The sequence below is a fragment of the Bos indicus x Bos taurus genome, chromosome 2, assembly GCF_003369695.1.
Source record: "Bos indicus x Bos taurus breed Angus x Brahman F1 hybrid chromosome 2, Bos_hybrid_MaternalHap_v2.0, whole genome shotgun sequence".
In the NCBI taxonomy this organism is placed as follows: Eukaryota; Metazoa; Chordata; class Mammalia; order Artiodactyla; family Bovidae; genus Bos; species Bos indicus x Bos taurus.
This window is the reverse complement of record NC_040077.1, coordinates 131,398,298-131,421,582: the sequence shown is the minus strand read 5'-3', so window position 1 is coordinate 131,421,582 and position 23,285 is coordinate 131,398,298. Positions and strand designations below refer to the sequence as shown.

The window sequence follows — 23,285 nt, the reverse complement described above, 5'->3', positions numbered from 1 at the left end:
TTTTGATTAAAATGAAACAGTGCAATAAAAAGGACTAATAGTCCAATTTAAAATTTTATTTAAGCATAGATTTAGATACAGGATAGCAATTTCCAGTGTCTGCCCTTCTTTATTTGCCACTCAACTCAGATGTCCTTGGGGCTTCTCTGGTAGCTGAGGGTAAAACATCTGCCTGCAATGCGGGAGACCGGGGTTCGATCCCTGGGTCAGGAAGATCCCCTGGAATGAAATGGCAACCCACTCCAGCACTCTTGCCTGGAAAATCCCATGGACAGAGATGCCTGGTAGGCTACAGTCTATGGAGTTGCAAAGAGTCAGACACGACTGACCGACTTCACTTTCATTTTCACTTTCAGATGTTCTCCTCCGCCTAAGAGAAGTACTGAGTTCTAGTTAAATGCCCTGCAGTCTGTGAAGGGGGCTTCCCTGGTGGCTAAGATGGTAAAGAACCTGACTGCAGTGCAGGAGACCAGGGTTCCATCCCTGGAATGGAAATATCCCCTGAAGGAGAAATGGCAACTCATACCAGTATTCTTGCCTGGAAAATTCCAAGGACAGAGAAGCCTGGCAGGCTACAGTTTGGGAAGGAGGCCTTGCAGATCTCTGCGGTCATTTCTACTTGAACCAGAAGCAGCAGCAGCATACTCCAGAGGCCCAGGTTACTACCTCTTATGATGTCTTTAAGTCTTATGTGCCAGAGGTTTCACTTAGCAGAGCTTGGCAAAGGCAGGCAGCTGCACAGAAATCTAAACAAGTGTGTCTGTGCACACAATAAATACGGTGTGAAGTGAAAGTTGCTCGGCGTGTCCGACTCTTTGAGACCCCATGGACTACACAGTCCATGGAATTCTCCAGGCCAGAAAACTGGAGTGGGCAGCCTTTCCCTTCTCCATGGGATCTTCCCAACGCAGGGATTGAACCCAGGTCTCCCACATTGCAGGCGGATTCTTTACCAGCTGATATGCAGAGCCAACTGGTAAAGCCAAAACTACTGTATCAATTTCCTCTGTAAATCTAAAGAATTCCTTTTTAGAAAGCCTACCTACCACCCCTTAGAACATCAAGGAAAATTGACACACAACTGTATTCTCAAGCCCTCCCCTAGGTAAGAACTGCAAAGTGACTCATGGAGGTGTGTGATTGAAGTGAATGACAAAGAGGCAGAAAAAAGGTTTAAAAACTGCTCTGGGGGAATTCCCTCCCAGTCCAGTGCTTAGGACTCCACACTTTCACTGCTGAGGGTGGGGTTCAATCCCTAGTCAGGGAACTGAGACCCCAACAAACTGTGCAGATGGTCAACAAAACAAAAACAAAACAACCCTGTTCTGAACGACAATAAGTATTCTCTTAAATCTTAAAATCTCAACAATCTAGACCAAGTTTCTCATCCTTGACACTAAGGATGTTTTGGGTTGGACAACCCTTTGTTGTAGGTGGCTGTCTTGTGTACTGTAGGATGTTCAGGAGCATCCTGGGTCTTTAGGCACTAACATGCTAGTAGTCATAACCAAAAATGTCTCCATTTATTGCCCGAGGTCAAAAAAACCCAACCGTCAGACTTTAAAATCAGAGATCTAAGTCTCTGTTTGAGCTTGTTGTTCAGTAGCTAAGTTGTGTCTAACTCTTTGTGATCCCATGGACTGCAGCACACCAGGCCTCCCTGTCCTTCACCATCTGCCAGAGTTTGCTCAAACTCATGTCCATTGAGTCATGGATGCCATCCAACCATCTCATCCTCTGTCACTGCCTTCAATCTTTCCCAGCATCAGGGCCTTTTCTAATGATTTGGCTCTTCACATCAGGTGATCAAAATATTGGAGCTTCAGCATCAGTCCTTCCAATATTCAGGCTTGATTTCCTTTAGGATTGACTGGTTTGATCTCCTTGTTCTTCAAGGGACTCTCAAGAGTCTTCTCCAGCACCACACTTCGAAAGCATCAATTCTTTGGCACTCAGTCCAATTCTTCCCTGGTAGCTCAGATGGTAAAGAATCCGCCTGCAATGCAGGCAAGCTGGTTTTGATCCCTGGGTGGGGAAGATTCTCTGGAGGAGGAAATGGCAACCCACTTCAGTATTCCTGCTTGGGAAACTCCATGGACAGAGAAGCGTGGCGGACTACCATCCATGGGGTTTCAAAGAGTCAAGACACGACTGAGTGACTAACACTTTCACCGGCTCTTGTTCGAACTAAGGTTCTATCATTTAACATTGGAAACCTCCATATGTATAAAATCCCTATTTAGGCAATTTTCCAACTTCCACAAAATGTTTTAAAATAGGAATAATAAAATGGTTGTGAGGATTAAATGAGTTAGATGTAACACATCCTCCCAAAATACTGCTATGATTCCCACTACTCTTTATTACTACTATTTAGAAACATGACTGTGTAGACAATTATAACTAGATTCCAATACTTCAAATTCATGATAATCCATGAAAATGGCATGGGTCTATACATCCTTAGGACTATGAACCAGGCCAAAGATCTTACAATTTGACCTGCAGATGTGTCTCAGTAAAACATACAGATACTGAAAAGTGAAACTACTGAAATAAATTAATGAATATAATGGATAGAAAAAGAATACCTGCCGTGGGTAATATCTTATTTTTAATTCACTCTTCATTTTCTCTCATTCTAACAATTATGTTAAAAAAAAAAAAAAAAAAACACACACAAAACAAGAAGCACTTGTGGTCAAGGACTGGAAAACGCTGCACAGAGCAGATCCTTCTTGTTTGATTTCACAAGAAGCATTAAAATAGGAAACCAAAACTTAGAGCAAAAAAAAATCTGCTTAAGCTGGACTTAGTGAAACATATACTGTCATTTCAATTTTGGATAACACTGCTCATGGACATGCCATCTGAAAATAATCAGCTTAACTCCACTTCTTCCTTTATAAAGTATAAAATAAAAGAGCACACACTCAAGTATTCATCACTCAAGTTTGCTAAAACTTAGTATCTTGCCATATGTACCTTCATCTTTCATTTTTAAGAAACCAAATATTCAAGTTAAGGGCCCTGAGCATTTAAAAAATTTTTTCACTCTATTGCTTGTTGTTCTTCTTTTCAAAGTTTAGCTTTAAGAACACTGAATCCTCCCAGAGCTTCACATAAATGCTTTCAAAGCACGACCACTTTCCAGCCTTCACAGTTAATCCCATTATCCTGTATTTTTATAATAACCACTTTCTTGCTTTTGTTTTACCATCCATATATGCATTCCCACATCCATATTTGTTTTTGAACTTTAAATAAACAGGCAATATGGCATATATTCTTTCAGGTCTGGCTTCTTCTCCTAGAGCTTTTTCCTGTTACAGCCACATGCACTTGGCTATGGTTCGGTTTGACTGTCCTAGTGTGAACGTGCAACAATTCTTCCATTTTACGGTTTATGGGCAGTTTCAAGTTTTTATTCATTATGAATAATGACAAACATTTTCATATGCTTCCTGGCCCATCAGAAATGTATGTTTATCTGTTGCATATATTCTTAAGAATGGAAATGCTGGTTATAGCGGAAAAAAAAAAAAAAAACCTCCAAATTTTGTAGATGATGCTAAACTCTTTTCTAAAGTGACTGTTACAATTTATATTCCTACTGGCCCTGTTTGACAGTTCTGGTTGCTTCACCTATTTGCAAACATCTGGTAAATTTAGCAATCTGGTATTATTGCATGGTTGTATCTAATTGAATAATTTTTTTCATATTTATTGGTCATTTGGATAACCTCTTTGGTGAAATATTTAAGTCTGTTGTCTATTTAAAATTTAAGCTATTTTCTTATTAATGTTAGTTTTTTCAATTCTTTTTTAATTGGAGGAAAACTGTTGTATGACCTTGAGTTGGTTTCTGCGTAGAACACACATCAGTCATAATTGTATGTGTATATATACCCTCCTTCATGCGCCTCCCTCTGCCCACCCGCCTCCTCACCCCCCGGGGCATCAGGCTGTGCTCCCTGTTGTCAGGTGTTTTACACATGGTGTATACGTGTCAGTGCTACTTTCTCAATTGGGATGTCCTTTACTGGATTTTTATGCTGCAATTATCTTCTCCTAACACGTGGCTTGCATTTTTACTTAATGGTGGTTGTCTGGGGAGGCCTTACAAATAGCTGTGAAAAGAAGAGAACCGAAAAGCAAAGGAGAAAAGGAAAGACATAAACATCTGAATGCAGAGTTCCAAAGAATAGCAAGAAGAGATAAGAAAGCCTTCTTCAGCGATCAATGCAAAGAAATAGAGGAAAACAACAGAATGGGAAAGACTAGGGATCTCTTCAAGAAAATCAGATACCAAAGGAACATTTCATGCAAAGATGGGCTCGATAAAGGACAGAAATGGTATGGACCTAACAGAAGCAGAAGATATTAAGAAGAGGTGGCAAGAATACACAGAAGAACTATACAAAAAAGATCTTCACAACCCAGATAATCACGATGGTGTGATCACTCACCTAGAGCCAGACATCCTGGAATGTGAAGTCAAGTGGGCCTTAGAAAGCATCACTATGAACAAAGCTAGTGGAGATGATGGAATTCCAGTTGAGCTATTTCAAATCCTGAAAGATGATGCCGTGAAAGTGCTGCACTCAATATGCCAGCAAATTTGGAAAACTCAGCAGTGGCCACAGGACTGGAAAAGGTCAGTTTTCATTCCAATCCGAAAGAAAGGCAATGCCAAAGAATGCTCAAACTACCGCACAATTGCACTTATTTCACACACTAGTAAAGTAATGCTCAAAATTCTCCAAGCCAGGCTTCAGCAATATGTGAACCGTGAACTTCCTGAGGTTCAAGCTGGTTTTAGAAAAGGCAGAGGAACCAGAGATCAAATTGCCAACATCCGCTGGATCATGGAAAAAGCAAGAGAGTTCCAGAAAAGCATCTGTTTCTGCTTTATTGACTATGCCAAAGCCTTTGACTGTGTGGATCATAATAAACTGTGGGAAATTCTGAAAGAGATGGGAATACCAGACCACCTGACCTGCCTCTTGAGAAATCTGTATGCAGGTCAGGAAGCAACAGTTAGAACTGGACATGGAACAACAGATTGGCTCCAAATAGGAAAAGGAGTTCGTCAAGGCTGTATATTGTCACCCTGTTTATTTAACTTCTATGCAGAGTACATCATGAGAAACGCTGGACTGGAAGAAACACAAGCTGGAATCAAGATTGCCGGAAGAAATATCCATCATCTCAGATATGCAGATGACACCACCCTTATGGCAGAAAGTGAAGAGGAACTAAAAAGCCTCTTGATGAAAGTGAAAGTGGAGAGTGAAAAAGTTTAATTAAAGCTCAACATTCAGAAAACGAAGATCATGGCATCCTGTCCCATCACTTCATGGGAAATAGATGGGGAACCAGTGGAAACAGTGTCAGACTTTATTTTTCTGGGCTCCAAAATCACTACAGATGGTGACTGCAGCCATGAAATTAAAAGACGCTTACTCCTTGGAAGGAAAGTTATGACCAACCTAGATAGCATATTGAAAAGCAGAGACATTACTTTGCCAATAAAGGTTTGTCTAGTCAAGGCTACGGTTTTTCCTCTGGTCATGTATGGATGTGAGAGTTGGACTGTGAAGAAGGCTGAGAGCCAAATAATTGATGCTTTTGAACTGTGGTGTTGGAGAAGACTCTTGAGAGTCCCTTGGACTGCAAGGAGATCCAACCAGTCCATTCTGAAGGAGATCAGCCCTGGGATTTCTTTGGAAGGAATGATGCTAAAGCTGAAACTCCAGTCCTTTGGCCACCTCATGCGAAGAGTTGACTCATTGGAAAAGATTCTGATGCTGGGAGGGATTGGGGGCAAGAGGAGAAGGGGATGACAGAGGATGAGATGGCTGGATGGCATCACTGACTCGATGGACGTGAGTCTGAGTGAACTCCGGGAGTTGCTGATGGATAGGGAGGCCTGGCGTCCTGCGATTCATGGGGTCGCAAAGAGTCGGACACGACTGAGCGACTGACCTGATCTGACACCTTTTCATGAAAAATGCTAATTTTAATGTAGTTTGATTTGCCAACATTTTCTTTTGTATATGGTGACTTTTGCTCCTAAGAAACTTGCAGACAAATTATTGTTTCTTTTTAATATCATTTTCTTCCTGTAATTAGCTTTACTAGCTTTCTTTCAGCCTTTTTTAAAAAAATCATGCTTGGGGTTTGTAGGAAATCTTTTGATTTTTATCGTCTTTTAACCTCTCGTTAATTTTCTTTTTGGGGGTCTCTGCTTCAATCTGGATTCTATACACTTCTAGTTCATAATTCTTTTCTTCAGCTGTGTCTCATCTGCCCTTAAACCCTTTTATTGTCTTCTTAATTTTAATATTCAGTTTTGGAAATTCTGTTCAGTCCTTTTTATACTTTCTCTACTGAAATTGTCGAATCTATCACCTTGAATGCAAGCATGTTCGTTTAGCACCTGTGCCTGATAAACCGGAACCTGGAGCCCAACGCAGGGCGTTTGCTTGCTGTTGGTTCTCATTCGTGCCATCTTGTTTCCTTGTGTGCCTAATTATTTTTTAAAATACATTGTGGTATATTCTTCTGTCTTCTTTAGGCTTATTATGGTTGCTTCCTGTTGTTCACTATTAAAATCAATACATAGATAAACATTCTAATATATGATTCCTTTTGCACAAATGGGAATTTCTCTGGGATATACTCCGAGAAGTGAAATTATTGGGTAATAGCATATGAACATCTTCACCACTGTTGTCTAATTACTCTCCAAAGTGATTATGCTCATCTTTGCTTTTTGCCCTCAATCTCATGGATGTGACTTGCACAGAACTGTGTCTTGTCATTTCTTGTCACTAATAATGAATAACACTGAGGATCTTTTAAGTTTATGAGCCAATGGATTTCATTTCTATGAATTGTCCATTTTTTATATTAGGCTTTTTTTTTTTCCTTACTGATTTGCTTTTCTCCCCTTCAACTCTGGATTCTAACATTTTGGCAGCTATATGCATTTCAGATATATTCTCCCAGGCTGTGGCTTTACCTTTTTCTTTTATTTATAGCACCATTTGCTGCACCAAGGGTTATACATTTTAACAGTCATACTTGGTATTTTCCTCCTTTATATTTATTTTGCATCTTGCTGAAGAAATTTTCCCCCAAAGTTCATGAAGATAGCCTTATTTTTCTACTAAGAGATTAGGTTTTCATATTTAGGTTTTCATTATTTTTATGGCTGTTTGATTTTTGTATTTGGTTTGTATTAGAAATTTATGAATAGTCACACTGCCAACTTTAAGTAAAACAAATCACTGTTAAATAAAACAAACCTCAAAAGTAGGTTAGCTATGATGTCAGAAGTTGGGACAGTGGTCATCTTTAAGGAAGAAAGGTACAATTACATTTATTGACCAGAGAGTTAGGTATGTTCACTTTGCTGATATACAATGAACTATACACTAATGCGGTAGCTTAAAATTAAACATTATGAGAGTATTTAAATCATTAATTTATATTTAACTTATATGCAGAGTACATTATGAGAAATGCTGGGCTGGATGAAGCACAAGCTGGAATCAAGATTTCCAGGAGAAATATCAATAATCTCAGATATGCAGATGACACCACACTTATGGCAGAAAGTGAAGAACTAAAGAGCATCCTGATAAAAGTGAAAGAGGAGAGTGAAAAAGTTGGCTTAAAGCTCAACACTCAGAAAACTAAGATCATGGCATCTGGTCCCATCACTGCATGGCAAATAGATGGGGAAACAGTGGCTGACTTTATTTTGGGGGGCTCCAAAATCACTGCAGATGGTGACTGAAGCCATGAAATTAAAACACGCTTACTCCTGGGAAGGAAAGTTATGACCAACCTAGACAACATATTAAAAAGCAGAGACATTACTTTGTCAACAAAGGTCCGTCTAGTCAAGGCTATGGTTTTTCCAGTAGTCATGTATGGATGTGAGAGTTGGACTATAAAGAAAGCTGAGCACTGAAGAATTGGTGCTTTTGAACCGTGGTGTTGGAGAAGACTCTTGAAAGTCCCTTGGACTGCAAGGAGATCCAACCAGTCCATCCTAAAGGAGATCAGCTTTAGGATAATGAATATTCAGGACTGAATATTCATTGGAAGGACTGATGTTGAAGCTGAAACTCCAATACTTTGGCCACCTGATGCGAAGAGCTGACTCACTTGAAAAGACCCTAATGCCGGGAAAGATTGAGGGCAGGAGGAGAAGGGGACGAGGGAGGATGAGATGGATGGCATCACCGACTCGATGGACATGGGTTCGGGTAGGCTTCAGGAGTTGGTGATGGACAGGCGTGCTGCAGTCCATGGGGTTGCAAAGAGTCAGACATGACTGAGTGACTGGACTGAACTGAACTGAATTTAACAAAAACTATAAACGAGCAATTTTCCTTTTCCAAACTATTTGTATTTATGTTATACTTCAATAAAAAAGTTTAAAAATAAATATCCTTTGGTATATAACTTTGGGGGAAACCTATGCTAAAGAAGTAAAAGCTCCAGCGTGTAAGAATAAATGTACTTCGGTGTTTATTGCAGCACTGCTTCTGGTTGCAAAAAACCCTCCAAAACGAAAAACAGAAACAACATGGGGTGGGGAGCGGCAGAAGAGAATGAAAAAAAGTTGTATGTGTATGTGTAATGGGATATGTGAAGCTATTAAAAGGTGTGAGTAAAATCTATCTGCAATGACCTATGGGGATGCCTAAAACACACTAAGTGGAGATAGAAAGCAAAATGCAAAATGATGACATCATTCAACTGAACAAAAAAATTAAAACATCTTCTTTACACATATGTGTATATTTTGATATGATTTTATAAATATAAAGAAAATTATGGAGCAATGCAACCATATCACTTGCAATTGGAAGTGACTGGCTTGGAAGGAAAGGAAACTTAACTGACTGGGGCTTCAAGGGAAGAATACTAACTTTTTCTGTGTATTTCCCTATTCTGTTTGAATTATTCCAATAGATTGTTATTTTATAATTTAAAAAAGTCCAATAAAGTTTAAAAACTCTTGTTATAAAAGGGTATGTCACACCAAAAGACCCATAAGTAGCTGGCTTATCTGTGAATTCCTCCTATTCCAAGCTAACCTGTGTTATGGCCAGGCCTTTAAGGGTCATTTTCATCTAAAGGATTCTTCTATTAAAATACTTGTGTGGCTGAGTCCCGTCACGGTTCGCCTGAAACTATCACAACATTGTTAATCAGCTATACACCAATACAAAATGGTTTTTGGTGTTAAAGACACAAAATAACAACAACAAAAATTCACAACCCTTCAATGATTCAATAGAAAACTGGTAAAAAGTATAAAGTTATGAGCCGGAAGATTTGGGATCTAGTCCTAGTTCTAATTTCTGACTGCAGGGTTTCATGGCTGTCACAATGGAACAGAACACATGAGCTGAGGATCAGTTCACTTTCAGGTGAATATGGCGCGTTAGAAGGCAATATTGCAAGTCACTGAGTTAAATAATCCTAGATTTGAGTTCCAGCACTGCCACTTACTAGTTATGTGACTATGAGCAAGTTATTAATCCTTTTTTAAGCCTCAACTTCTTATTTAATAAAGTGGGGCTAATAATACTGATCTTTAAGGCTTATAGTAAGTGTTAAAATGACATATGTCAATCATCTACCCATACTACAACCTGTTGTTGTTCAGTCACTAAGTCACATCCGACTCTTTGTGACCCCATGGACTGCAGACAAGCCAGGCTCCTGTGTCCTCCACTGTCTCCTGGAGTTTGCTCAAATCCACGTCCACCGAGCTGGTGATGCTATCTAACCACCTCAGTCTCGGCCGCCCACTTATCCTTTTGCCTTCAATCTTTCCCAGCATCACTAGTAGTGCTAAATATTACAATCATCCTCATTCTATACCTAATATTTTAAGATCTCCACAATCTTCACCACCACCAATTTAGTTCTGAATCACTTAGAGCTATGACAGGCTAAAACTGAGCTAGACTTTACAAACACAATCTCATTCCAATTAACTTTATCAATATAATAACCTTAAATTATATAAACTAATCTGATTTTATGGATTAAAAAAAAAAAGACGCTTAAAGAAGTTATGTACTATTCTGAGGTTACAAAGTCAGCAAATGGCAGAGTTGGAATTTAAAGTTAAAACTGTCATAGTCTCATAACACTATGACACTCCAAAGTCAGTGGTCGGAGCCTTTATGCCATGCTTGTTGCCTGAGACCTGAGCCTGCGGAGTACATTCCTCCTTCCCTGAATTTGTACTCACCACCCCTCTCCATTCAGGCTGAACTAATTCTACCCGCTTCATAAAAGTTTGTCATTTCCCAGGAATATGGTGATTTCCTTTTCTTTCAACTTGAAATTTCAGGCTCCAATCAGACACCAAGACACTACAACATCACAAAATACCTTATGAGTGTTTTTTTTTCTTGCTAATGCTATTTTTCTCCAATATGGATTTTTAGTCCCTTGAAGACAGAAGATGAGCTTTTTCCTAAGTCCCAACAGACTTACCTACTTTTAACACAGGTACTCAAAAACACTGGTATAAAATGATAGAATTTTGCATTTTCATAGGCACAATGACAATAAGGTGTGATAATTAAGAAAAGACCCAAATGTTAAAGGACACACATTTCTGATACAGGTACCTTGGTAACAGGCAGAGAAAACACAGATGATACATGGCAGTTTTATGACTGCAGAATAGAGGATAATGAACACTAACCAGAAGCTCTTTGGTCTCCCATTCTTTCTCGCCCTAGATTTGACAGGCTGTGGACAATGTAAAGAGAAAGAAATCTAATAGTATCTAAGAGAGTATCATCAGTTTTGAAACCTTTATGACCACAACTATGCTAGCACTTTTACAAAGGCTAGACTTAGAATCAGCATGCCTTCCAATTCTGAACCTAAATGTAAATGTAAGCATTTGCTTTATTTCTATAAGATGATACACCAGGAAAAACTGGTGGCCCATGACAAAAATTTCACATTACAAATTTTAATCTTCTTTAATCTTCCCCACACTGCATGGGACCACAACATGCCTATTTCAGTCTTACCTCCATATCCCCTTCAGAGGTTAAAATACATTATAAAAAAGCAAGGCTATTTTTATACAATGAGAATATTATATGTACTAAAAATATATTCTCCCCTTTACTCTGCCCCATTAACACTTCTGGGAAGAATATGTAGTGAGGGGAGAATATACCTCTTGGAGATTTCTGGTTTTACTCCTTCCTCTCTTCTTACCGTTACTAGACATCGACACATGTTTGCGTAAGCCACAGAGAAACTGGGTTCGTCAATAGCCTTCTCAAAGACCAGGTCAATGACTCCTTTCAGCCGCTCCTCTGTGTCAACAGTAAGTCCTGACACTTGCTTCATCAGTTGGTTGAACATCTGTGGTGTCAATTTATTTAAGATACTTCGAACTTTTCTAAAAAGTTCCTAGAAGGACCACAAAAAAGAAACCATTATATTATCTGTGACAATATGATGCTTTCTATAAGGACTAATATTTTATTTGTAATTTATAAGTGCAATTTCCTAAATTATTAACAAAGATTGTGAATGAGTCACAGAAATAATTAAATCTATTTTATCATATATTAAAAATTTATACCACCTATTTTTTTTCCACTACTGATGAGAATTCAAGGAACTAGGTATATTCACACTCCACTGGTGGGACTCTAATTTGGCACATTTCCAAGGGCAATTTGACAATGTGTACTCAAAGTCTTAAACCAGCAATTTTACTTTCATAAATTTATTTATATTTAAGGATAGGTTAAAAGGGATTTTAGCCATCATAACTTCAATCAGTAACCTTTTAGAGCAAATAACTTAAATGTCCTAAAATAGAAGTTCATCTACAAATGGTATAATATAAATTATCAAATAAAACACTAGGCAGAAGTTACTGTAATAATGTTATAGAAAGCTTCATCAAGTTAGAAATAGAAAAATTCCTCAACGAGAAAAAGGCCATTGATAACCCTACTCAGTGGTGAAAGAATAAGTGTTTCCCCCTAACAGTGAGAACAAGACAAGAACATGTGTGCTCACCATTCCTATTCAAAACCTTACTGGAGGTCCTATTCAGTGGAATAATGCAAAGGAAAAGAGCTACAACCCATACAGATCTAAAGGAAGAGACAAAATTCCCTTTTCACAAATGACTGTCTTCGCAGAAAAATCATAAGAAACCTATAAACGTAGACACTAAGTGGGTCTAGCAGGTTTGCAGAACACAAGTCAATATACAAAAATCAATTTTATTTTTATGTATTAGCAATAAACAACTAAAAATTACATTTTTAAAAAGCACAATCTATAACAGTACCAAAACCATGAAGTACTTAGATAAGAATCTATCAAAATGTCCATAGGAATTGTGTGATGAAATGTTTAAGTGACTGATCAAAGAAATCGAGAAACACCAAAATAGAGATCTATATCACGTTCTTGTATTATAAAACTCATTATTGTTAAGTTGCCAGTTTTACCCAAAGAGATCTACAGATTTAACACAAACAAAATAAAATACCTAATAAGGTGTTTTTTGGAGGGGGAAGAGTAGAAATCAAGAAGCTGATTCTTCAGTTGAAATGGAAAAACAAAAACTAGAACAGCTTAACAATTTCAAAAAATAACAAAAATTGGAAGACATATAACCTAATTTCAACACTTACCATATGAAGCTACTATGCACAGATAGTGGTACTGGCCAGAGAACAGACACATAATTCACGAGAACAGAATGAGAAGTGTAGAAAATATATTCACACATATATGAAGAACTGATTTTCAACAAAGGCGCAACGAAAATTCAGTGGACAAAGGGTAAGTCTTTTCAACAAATGATGCTGGAACAACTGGATATCCATAAGCAAAAAAAAAAAAAAGAAATCTTGATTCATGCCTTACACATAACACAAAAATTAACTAAAACAGGATCACAAACCAAAATGTAAAATCCAAAATTAGAAACTTCTAGAACAGAGCAGGACAAAAATTTTGTATTCTTATATGTACAGATATTTTAAGTGAGACAGCAAAAGCACAATGTGGGAATGAAAAAAATCAATAAATTGAGCATCATCAAAGTTAAAAACTTATGCTTGGCAAAAGATACTATTAAGAAAATGAAAAAAACCACAGACTGGGGGAAAACCTTTTATAAAAATATACATTTGACAAAGGATTTATATACAGAATAATAATTTAAAAAAAACGCTCTCAAAATTCAGTAAGACAGCATACCAACCAACGAAACAGGCCAAAAGATATAAAGAAAACTGTACTAAAGAAGACACACAAATGGCAAATAAACGCATGAAAAAATGTCCTTATTCAACACACTGGTCTTTTGGGAAATGCAAACTGAAACTGCACTGAGATGTTACCACACATCCATTAGGATGGTTAAAATTTACAGAACAGAAAATTATATGTGCTGGTGAAGACTGAAGTATTGAAACTCTCATGCCTTGCCAGTAACCATCCTGGAAAACAGTTTGGTATACTCTAATAAAGTTAAACCTATGTTGATCCAAAAGCTAGGAATTTACCCCAAAGAAACAAAAACGTATTTGCTCATACAAGTCCTCTATGTGAATGTTCACAGTAATTTTATTCATAATTACTAAAACCTGAAAAGTGTTTATCTTGTGAATGGATCCAGGAATGAAAGTTCAGTTCAGTCGCTCAGTCGTGTCCGCCTCTTTGCGACCCCATGAATCGCAGCACGCCAGGCCTCCCTGTCCATCACCAACTCCCGGAGTTCACTCAGACTCATGTCCATCGAGTCAGTGATGCCATCCAGCCATCTCATACATGCAATATGATGGATGAGTATCAAATATATTCACTGAGTAAAAGAAGCTTTACTGAGAATGACTCCATATTTATATGAGACTCTGGAAAAGGCAACACTACAGGGAGTTTCCAGGTGGCACAAGGGCGAAGAATCCGCCTGCCAGTGCAGGAGGTGCAAGAGATGCAGGTTTTACCCCTTGGAGTAGGAAAGAGCAACCTACTCCAGTATGCTTGCCTTGAAAATTCCATGGATAAAGGAGCCTGGCGGACTACAGTTCATGGGGTCGCAGAGTCAGATATGCCTGAGTGCACAAACATGTGTGGACACACACAGAGGGACAAACACACGACTGACTGCCAGAAGTGAGCATGGGCAGCAGAGGATGACTATAAAGCAGAACAAGAACACTTCAGGGGGCTGATGGCAATGCTCTACATCTTGACTGTGGTGGCAGTAACACAACCATGTGTTTGGCAAGAATTATAGAACTATAAACAAAGAAGGAAACCTAACTAAATGTAAATGATGCCTCAGTAAAAATATGAAGTTGTAAAAATCCATGAAACCATGATATAATAACTGAAAAACCTATAAAATGTTTTGTTTGATCCCTATATAATTTAATCTGAATACAAGGATTTTTAGAAAGTGTACCAGTTTATCAACAGTTTTCTCTAAGACGGTAAATAAATCTATTTAAATTTTTAAAAATCATATTGTCAACTTTTAAAGCAATACGTCAGCTTCACTTTTATAGAGAACAAAAAATTTTAAGTTTATTAGGGATGAGGGAGTCATTGCACTTCTCCAAATTGCCTGTATCAACCGAGACAGTACCATTTAGGTTTAAAACTTTAATTTGTGCTTTCCACAAATAAAAATAAACAAAATAAAATAAAACAAAATAAAAACAAAATAAAAACAAAATAAAACAAAATAAAACAAAATAAAAACAAAAATAAAACCCAGCCTTCAGATCTTCAAATAGATCAGAAAATACTAAGCTTAGAAAAACAGGAAAATAAAAAGGTCATTTATTGAAGTAATGCACAGTAAGTGACTATAGTTAATAAGGCTGCAAATATCATATGATATTCCTTATATGTGGAATCCAAAAAAAAAAAAAGGTCCAAATGAACTTATTTAGAAAACAGAAACAAAGTCATAGATGTAGAAAACAAACATATGGTTACCAGAGGGAAAAGGGGGATAGGAATAAATTGAGAGATTGGGATTAACATATACACACTGTCGTGTATGTTTTTCCAGAGTCTTGTATGCATGTGAGAGTTGGACGATAAAGAAGGCTGAACACCAAATTGATGCTTTTGAACTGTGGTGTTGGAGAAGACTCTTGAGAGTCCCCTGGACAGCAAAGAGATCAAACCAGTCAATCCTAAAGGAAATCAATCCTGAATATTCACCGGAAGAACTGATGCTAAAGCTGAAGCTCTAATACTTTGGCCACCTGATGTGAAGAGCTGACTCACTGGAAAAGACCCTGATGCTGGGAAAGACTGAAGGCAGGAGAAGCAGGGGACGACAGAGGACGAGGTGTCAGCTGGCATCACTGACTCAATGGATGTGAGTTTGATCAAGCTATGGGAGATGGCGAAGGACAGGGAAGGAAGCCTGGCGTGCTGCAGTCCATGGGGTCACAAAGAGCTGAGTGACTGAACAACGACGACAAACAGGGGCCACTGCACAGCACAGGGAGCTCTACTCACTGCTCTGTAATGACCGATATGGAGAAAGGATCTAAAAAAGGGTGAACGCATGTGGGTGTGGAAACTCATTCACTTCTGCTATACACCTGAAACTAACAGAAAGTAAATCACCAATACGCCAATAAAAATTAAAATACAAGGGAAAGAATGCTGCTTTGCATGTTTGAAAAGCTTTTACCACAAGAATAAAATCCTACATGATGATGGACATTAAGCAGGCTAACTGTGGTGATCATTTTGCAATATACATACAAATACTGAATGATTATGTTGTACACCTAAAAAGTAATATGTCAATTTATACCTGAATTGAAAAAGGAAATCTCCAGTATCAAAAAACAAAACACTGACCAAAAGGCATTTATTCATTATGACTGAATATCTACTTGATGTTTTGTAATTTCATTTAGGTACAAATAAAGCATAAGGCACAGTCATCAAAACCATCAAATCCAGCTTCAAAGACAGGAAAGTTACAAGAGAAAGGACAGAGCAAAGCACGAGGTTGATTAGAAGCCAGAGAGGTGAGGACTGTAACGGGTTAGTGAGGAAAGACCTTTAGAAGGAAATGAGAGTGGGGCCAGATTATAAAGGGCAAAAAAAAAAAAAAAGCTGGCCACATGAGAAAAGGCTGGCAGGGGGACAGAAAGTATTTTAGGAAGGGAAATATTTTAGAAAGGATTGCTAATGAGGCTCTTCCACTGCAGGACTGGAAAACAGTAAGGAAAGATCAGAGGACTAGTGCACGCTAGTGGGAAAGAAAATGATGGTAAGTTAGAAGCTAGAGCGAGGAGGTAAAAATCAGCCCATCAGAGAGATGAGTTGGGCAGCAGCAGTGGGATTACTGTATCAAGAGGTGAAGAGAGATGAAATAGCAGCCTGAGCAGCAGAATCGCAACTGTAGTGCATGTATGTAGAGGGAGTCTAGATACGTCACTAATAATGATTTCCTAGAAATGTTTCAAGGAGATTAATTCTTACGGTATCCACTGGTGATCATTCATAATGTTGCTATAAATACAGAGGGTAAGAACAAATGTCAGAGTGAAGGAGTTTTCCGGAAGTGGTGGCAACAATACAACTATTGTGTTGACAAAAGGATAGAAAAAGAGTAACAGGAGGAACAACATGGGATGTGCCTGTGCAGAGAGTGAAAACACAGAACGGAGAGGGAATGAGCAAAGACGCTCTGTATCAAGAGCAAAGCATGTGGAGAAAAGGAGGCTGTGCTGGCCCTGCATGAGAAGTCTATCCATCCTGCACTGGATTTGCTTTACCTATTCACTAAAGAAAACTGAACTAATTAATGATACCTCAAAGTCAACATAATTATTCTGTTTCTGAATAACAATTAATAATGGGGAGAACTTAGCCAGAATAGCCATCATTAAAAAGTCTCCAAAAAACAAGTGCTGGAAAGGGTGTGGAGAAAAGGGAGCCCTCCTATATTTTGGTGGGAATGTAAACCGGTGCAGCTACCATGGAAGACAGTATAGAGGTTCCTTAAAAACTGACAACAGAGTTGGCATATGATACAGCAATTCCTCTCCTGGGCATATATCCAGACAAAACTGTAATCTGAAAAGATACATGCATTCCAATGTTCACAGCAGCATTATTTACAAATGCCAAGACATGGAGACAACCTACAAGGTCACAGACAGATGACTGGATAAAGGTGTGATACATACATATATCACATAAATATACATGTGCAAACACACACACAAATAAAATGCAATACTACTCAGTCATAAAAAGGATGAAATAGCGCCATTTGCAGCAGTATAGACGGACCTAGAAATTACTGTACTAAGTAACACAGAAAAACACAAATGCCTATGGTATCACTTACATACGGAACGTAAAACATGATATGAACGGGCTTATTCACAAAACAGAAAACAGACTCACAGATGTAGATACAAAAGGGGAGAGGGGGTGGGGAAGGGATAAATTAAGAGTTTTGGAATAGCAAATACACAATACTATATATAAAACAGACAACAAGGTTCTGCTGCATGGCACAGGGAACTACAGTCAATATCCTGTAATAAAACATGATGGAAAACAATATGAAAATAAATATATATATCTATATATACACATATACACACATATATATCTCTGAATCACTTTGCTGTATACTAGAAACCAACTCAACTTTAGTTGATTTAGAACTAGAAATTAGATTTAGTTTCTAAATCAACTATACTTCAATAAAATTTTTTTTAAAAACAGGGAGAACTCTGCTACAGAATAGAGAGAGGTACAAGTTCACAACAAATGGACTACTCAGTAACCACAACGGCTGTGAGTACCTCTCAAAGCTTCCGTTTCTTCATACGAAAAAAAGAGGAAATATGTATTCCTGCCTTGACAGGTGTTGTAAGAATCTAATGCAATAAGGCACTAATACAACTGCCTTAAACACCAAAAGAAGACATCTTCATAGTCAATGATAAATATCTAGCAGGAAATTTAAAACTTTTAAGTCCCTCTTCATTAAGCACTTCTCAGAGGGAATGGAAGCAGGAATGTAGATTTTTTTTTGAAGGTTGAGAAATCTTCAGGGAAGATTAGCTACTTGATTTTAGTGAATCTGGAGCAGGATGTTCTTGGGACAAATGACTGGGGCAAGTGCGAGAAAGATGAACAAAGGCAGGCAGCCGATTTGGGTCTGACAAACAGCTTGTGATGCATCAGTTCGTCTTGGTCCTGACAGCATGAACAGCTTTGCTGCTAAGTTTATTGTTTAACAAGTATTTATTGAGTATCTACTATGTATGAGATTCTGTGCTGGTGCTCAATCAACATCAGGATTTGTAAGGCACATCTCTTTCCCAGGGACATTCTCATACTAAGTACATAACTGGGCTCCTGGAACCACGTCATGAGCAAGTGCTTTATATCGCTTCATCTGAACTTCACAGTGTTCCATAAGGCACATACTATTAGTATCTTAATTAGTGTCAAATGAGTTATCTTAATTAGAATCAAAAACAGCTAAAGGACATAGTAGAGCTAACACAGGGATAGGAACTGGCATTGTGCGTACAGCAAAAGATGAACAGAGGCTTTATATAAATTGGCCAACAAAAACAAATTTGGGTGGATTAAAGGAATTCATTCAATTTACCCTAAGGAGTTCTGAGGGAGGATATGCTCAAAAAGATGCAAGAATTCAATTTTATTACCAAGGACCCTAAGTAAGATGTATTTCTAAATTCTAACTTATTAGAAGTGAAACAAAAAGCAAGATACTAACTAGACTACCACAGGACAATGAATAAGAATCTAAAAACACATTTTTAAGAAAAGCAAATATTGATCTAAGCGTGAGTGACAGAATTCTATGACATGTGAACCCTCGAAATACAGTTTGTGTTTTGAAAAGCACACAGAATGCAACTTAAAGAGAAAGTAGATTGTTGGCATTTATGATAGCTTTTAGAATGATGCCTGTAGTAAGGAAAAAAATCACAAAAAACCTTATATTACCAGGGCAAAGAGACAGAAGAGTACCCTTACAACTCCAAAGCCACGTGAGCGCGCCCCAGCCCCCACCTGGGTCTTGATGTTCTCGGGGTCCTCGGCTGGGCTATCCCGCCTCTGGCTGGGCTTCCAGGCGTTCTCTGCCTTCTTCAGGTGCACGTCTTCTTTCACGGAGACCGTGATGATCTTCCTGGGCTCTCTCCTCTGGCCAGGCTGAGATCTCCGTGCTCCAACATTCAACAGCTAGGACAAGAGCATTCTTTATTACATCCACACAGAGCACTTACAGTCTACCGTCTCTGCTGTGCTGCTCAAGTAAGGATTGCCGCCCACAGGAAACACTTCTAGATGCAAAGATGGGTATCAGGCATCAACTGAGATGTGATCTTTTTTTTTGGTGGGGGTGTGGGTGTGTTAGAATGTCATCACTGTAGCGTATACCACGACTACGATTTTTGACCCTGACGTCCTAAATTAGGTATGTCTGATAAAGCTACTGAACCTAACAAAAAAGACTACCCTAAGTGAAATTACTGCTTCTTTTTTTCTTTTTAACTCGTTATGTGACTTTGGACTAGTCACTTGAACAACTACAGAAATTCAGAGGCAGAGATCACCACAGTTACAAATCTGCTTCAAAAACTGTCTCTACACTTTTGGTGTGCAATGCAAATACACCCTTACCATGAAAATTATTTACAGCATAGACACCCAGACTGACTGCAGACCTTAATGCTGCTAAGTTGCTTCAGTCGTGTCCGACTTTGTGCGACCCCATGGATGGAAGCCCACCAGGCTCCCCCGGCCTTGGGATTCTCCAGGCAAGAACACTGGAGTGGGTTGCCATTTCCTTCTCCAACGCATGAAAGTGAAAAGTGAAAGGGAAGTTGCTCAGTCGTGTCTGACTCTTAGCGACCCCATGGACTGCGGCCTACCAGGTTCCTCCATCCAGGGGATTTTCCAGGCAAGAGTACTGGAGTGGGGTGCCATTGCCTTCTCTGAGACCTTAATAGATCCCTCTAAGTTTGCTGTGCCAGAAATACTAAAATAAGTCTTCCTTATGTCATTAATGAAATCCAACTAAATCACTCCCTGAAAAAAGGCCTTTGTCAGCTCTTTGTTCCTCCCAGAGCCCCACTATGCTCATTCTGTTAAAAGCAATGTATGTTAGCATGTCACACTGGTCAGCAAATCAGAAATGTTACTGTAACAGTAATGGGTAACTTAAAAGTTATATTCTATGTATTAAAATGTTCCTAATAAATGCTACTCTAAATGCCTGGAAATACTTTTTCAAGATTAAATAACTGGAGTGATAGAGAGTTCTGCTTATGACCAATCCAAGATCTGGGATACTGACTGCTCTTACTTTTTCTGACAGGTCCTTCTCTGAATGATGAAGAAATATTACAATTAGGTTTCAAGAGGAAAAAAGGAGGAGAAAAAAAAAAATGCTTCACACAAGACAGACAGACCAGAATCCTATCTCACTTAATGCTCCAATACTTCCCTTTAGTAGAAACTAAAGCAATTATCCTCCAATAAAGACAGTAAATAAAAGGTCATACTTCATACAGAAAGACACATTCGAGAGAGACATGGTCTGAGGACTCTGATAAGCTTCAAAGCCTTCACACATCACCCATCTCAGAATTAATTATTCTCTTACCCTTCCTTGACCATGTGCCCTAATTAGAAACAGCACTATTAAGGATGTTTCAGGATCAAAACTTAGAATTTCTGGGCAATACACACTAAATATGTCTAGCTACGGACTCAGTACTAATGATATAATGTTAGATTATTTTGTAATCTAACAAATGAAAAAAAAAAAACAAAAAACTGAAGTCAAATAAATCCCGAGGTACCACACATGGTATAACTAAGACAGAACTAAAAAAGATCATCGGACTGGGGAAGTATCGACTGGAAAGAGCCGCTAAACCAGACAGCACTACTGTAAGATTTATTTCTCACTGAAACCTTGCTCGTTCAGGCAGAAGAACTGTTAAGAAAAGGCAGCAAACCACGTATTGTTTGGTTTTTATAATTCAAAATATATTCTACTGTTAATTAATGTCAGTTACTATCTTTTTTAAAGTCTGGATAAAATTCAAATAAACAGATCACAGATATTCAATTTAATCCATGCATCTGCACATAGAAACTTGTTAAAAACAACGACTGGTGGGTATTAGAAAAGGCATTATGCCAAAATCATGTAAGAGCCATAGTATAATTTGTGGATATAATTTTAACTATGTTTGCATTAAGTTAGAAAATGTTCATTTCCAAAAAAGAAATTGCAAATACCAATGAACGTTTGAGATTTCTAAAAAGTAAATATGATTTACGAAACAACTCTGTCTGTCCCAAGACAAATATAAGTGAATTTCAGACAAGCAGGAAAGAGATGTGAGAAATATTAAATAAGTAGATAACAAGTGTTTCAAAGTAAAAAAAAACTGTTAAAAAAAACAAACTTTTTAAAGTCCTGGATTAAAAAATTGAAATTGTAACCCATGTGCAACCTCCCAAGACAAATTTAAATATCTCTGGATAAAACTAAGATACTGCTCACAAATATTTACCCAAGTATACTGAGTCCTCAACAGATTATTATTCTTATAAATGCTTAATATGTTTGATTATAATTTATAGCTAACATTCTTCTGTTTATACTCAGAATGATTCACTGGAATATCAATGCCTGGAATGGCTATGGTGAAGTGGAGGAGAGAGGCAGATTAGAAGACAAAAGAACTGTGGTCTCTTGAATACAATTCTGCCACTTATGAGCAAAGTTACTATGAACAAGTCTGCTGAACTTAAACCATCTCATATATTAAATGCTTATCATACCTACATGAGTTATTAACTAGGATCACGGGATATATAATAGTAAGGCATGCCAAAGGACCTTAAAAACTAAGTACAATATCAGGTAGTACGATATTATCATGAATATCAAAGAAAAAAAAGAAATTTTTAAAGAAGTGATATACAGGTTGGTATAAAAACCTTTAAACACCCTGTATCCTTTTTGTGTGTGGAAAAACTTAATATAAATTGTCAGATTTTCAGTATCATTCAAAAGCTATACCATAGGTAATGAATGACTTTAGTTACTAAATACAGATAAAATTCTAGGATCCTGTGCTAAGAGTTATGGAACATATAAAAAGAAATAAAGCCTGGTTTCTTTGCTTGAAAGACAAACAATTCTGACTGATGGTGAGAAGATGAACTTCAAGGTATAATGTGTGCAGGGTCCACATTTCTTAAACATATTACATAAGAAACTACAGATCTCTGTTGTAGAATTGAATATATATTGCTCCTATCTCACTCAGAGACTAAAACCTCAAACTTTTCTGCTTACTTGGATAACCAAAGAAAACAGGACCAATTGCACTGTAGCATTTTTTCTTTCCCTTTAAGAGAAAAGGATGCTACCTGCTCAGGAAACCTCTCTGTATGAAGGATTTTCATCACAGTTCAGTGAATCTCAAATTAGTTACAATGAACACGAATGGCAAGTTACTAGTCTAGGTCTACAGCCCCCTTCTCGATACATTTCTTTTGAGGCACATTCTGCGATATCTGCAAACAGATTACTATTAAAATTAACACCACAATAGCCAAGTAACTTGACTTTTAAAAAACTACAGAGATGATACTGCCTGGGTGCTTTCATCAAAAGATGAACTTTTATGGTTAAAAATTATATATAACTGTGTATGGCACTAGTATAATTGCTACGCATTAAAAATATGTTATAACAAGTCTGTTGCAGGAAAGTTTATACCAGGAGTCACAGCAACTAAAGCTAGACTAAGAAGCATACCCAGTATATCTTAACAGTTTTGGATGTAATTATTTATAAGCCAATTTGGAAGCTGTATGGAGCCAAAAACTATGAAGAGTAGGGCTGCTTTGTTTTCCCCAAGCAGCATTATTGATTGTTCATTTATATGTTATGTATATTCTTTAAAATTCCCATCTTTACCTTCACCAATATACCAAGTAAGCTGGACAAATTAAATGGAGAATATGTTAGCTATGGGAACTGTTGGAAGAATAATTACTTATATTAAGACAATGTTATCAATGTTACTCTGATCACAATTCCACTTAAAAAACAGAATGTGGAACATTGACAGAGCTATGAAAAGAAAGTGAGTTAAACAATTAAAGTGAATATTTTTGGA

The 23,285-nt window shown here is 37.8% G+C and overlaps 1 protein-coding gene across 5 annotated transcripts in view; it reads right to left on the bottom strand.

The window, feature by feature from the left end:
- The window catches only part of EIF4G3 (eukaryotic translation initiation factor 4 gamma 3), a 301,001-nt gene that overhangs the window by 54,112 nt on the left and 223,604 nt on the right, over positions 1 to 23,285 (bottom strand). For all 5 annotated transcript variants that reach the window (XM_027521372.1, XM_027521381.1, XM_027521391.1 and 2 more), the window contains 2 exons: positions 19,147 to 19,317; positions 11,281 to 11,478 (listed from right to left, as the gene is read on the bottom strand). In XM_027521372.1, coding sequence (XP_027377173.1) covers positions 11,281 to 11,478; positions 19,147 to 19,317 — 369 coding nt within the window. The remainder of the gene's footprint in view (positions 1 to 11,280; positions 11,479 to 19,146; positions 19,318 to 23,285) is intronic.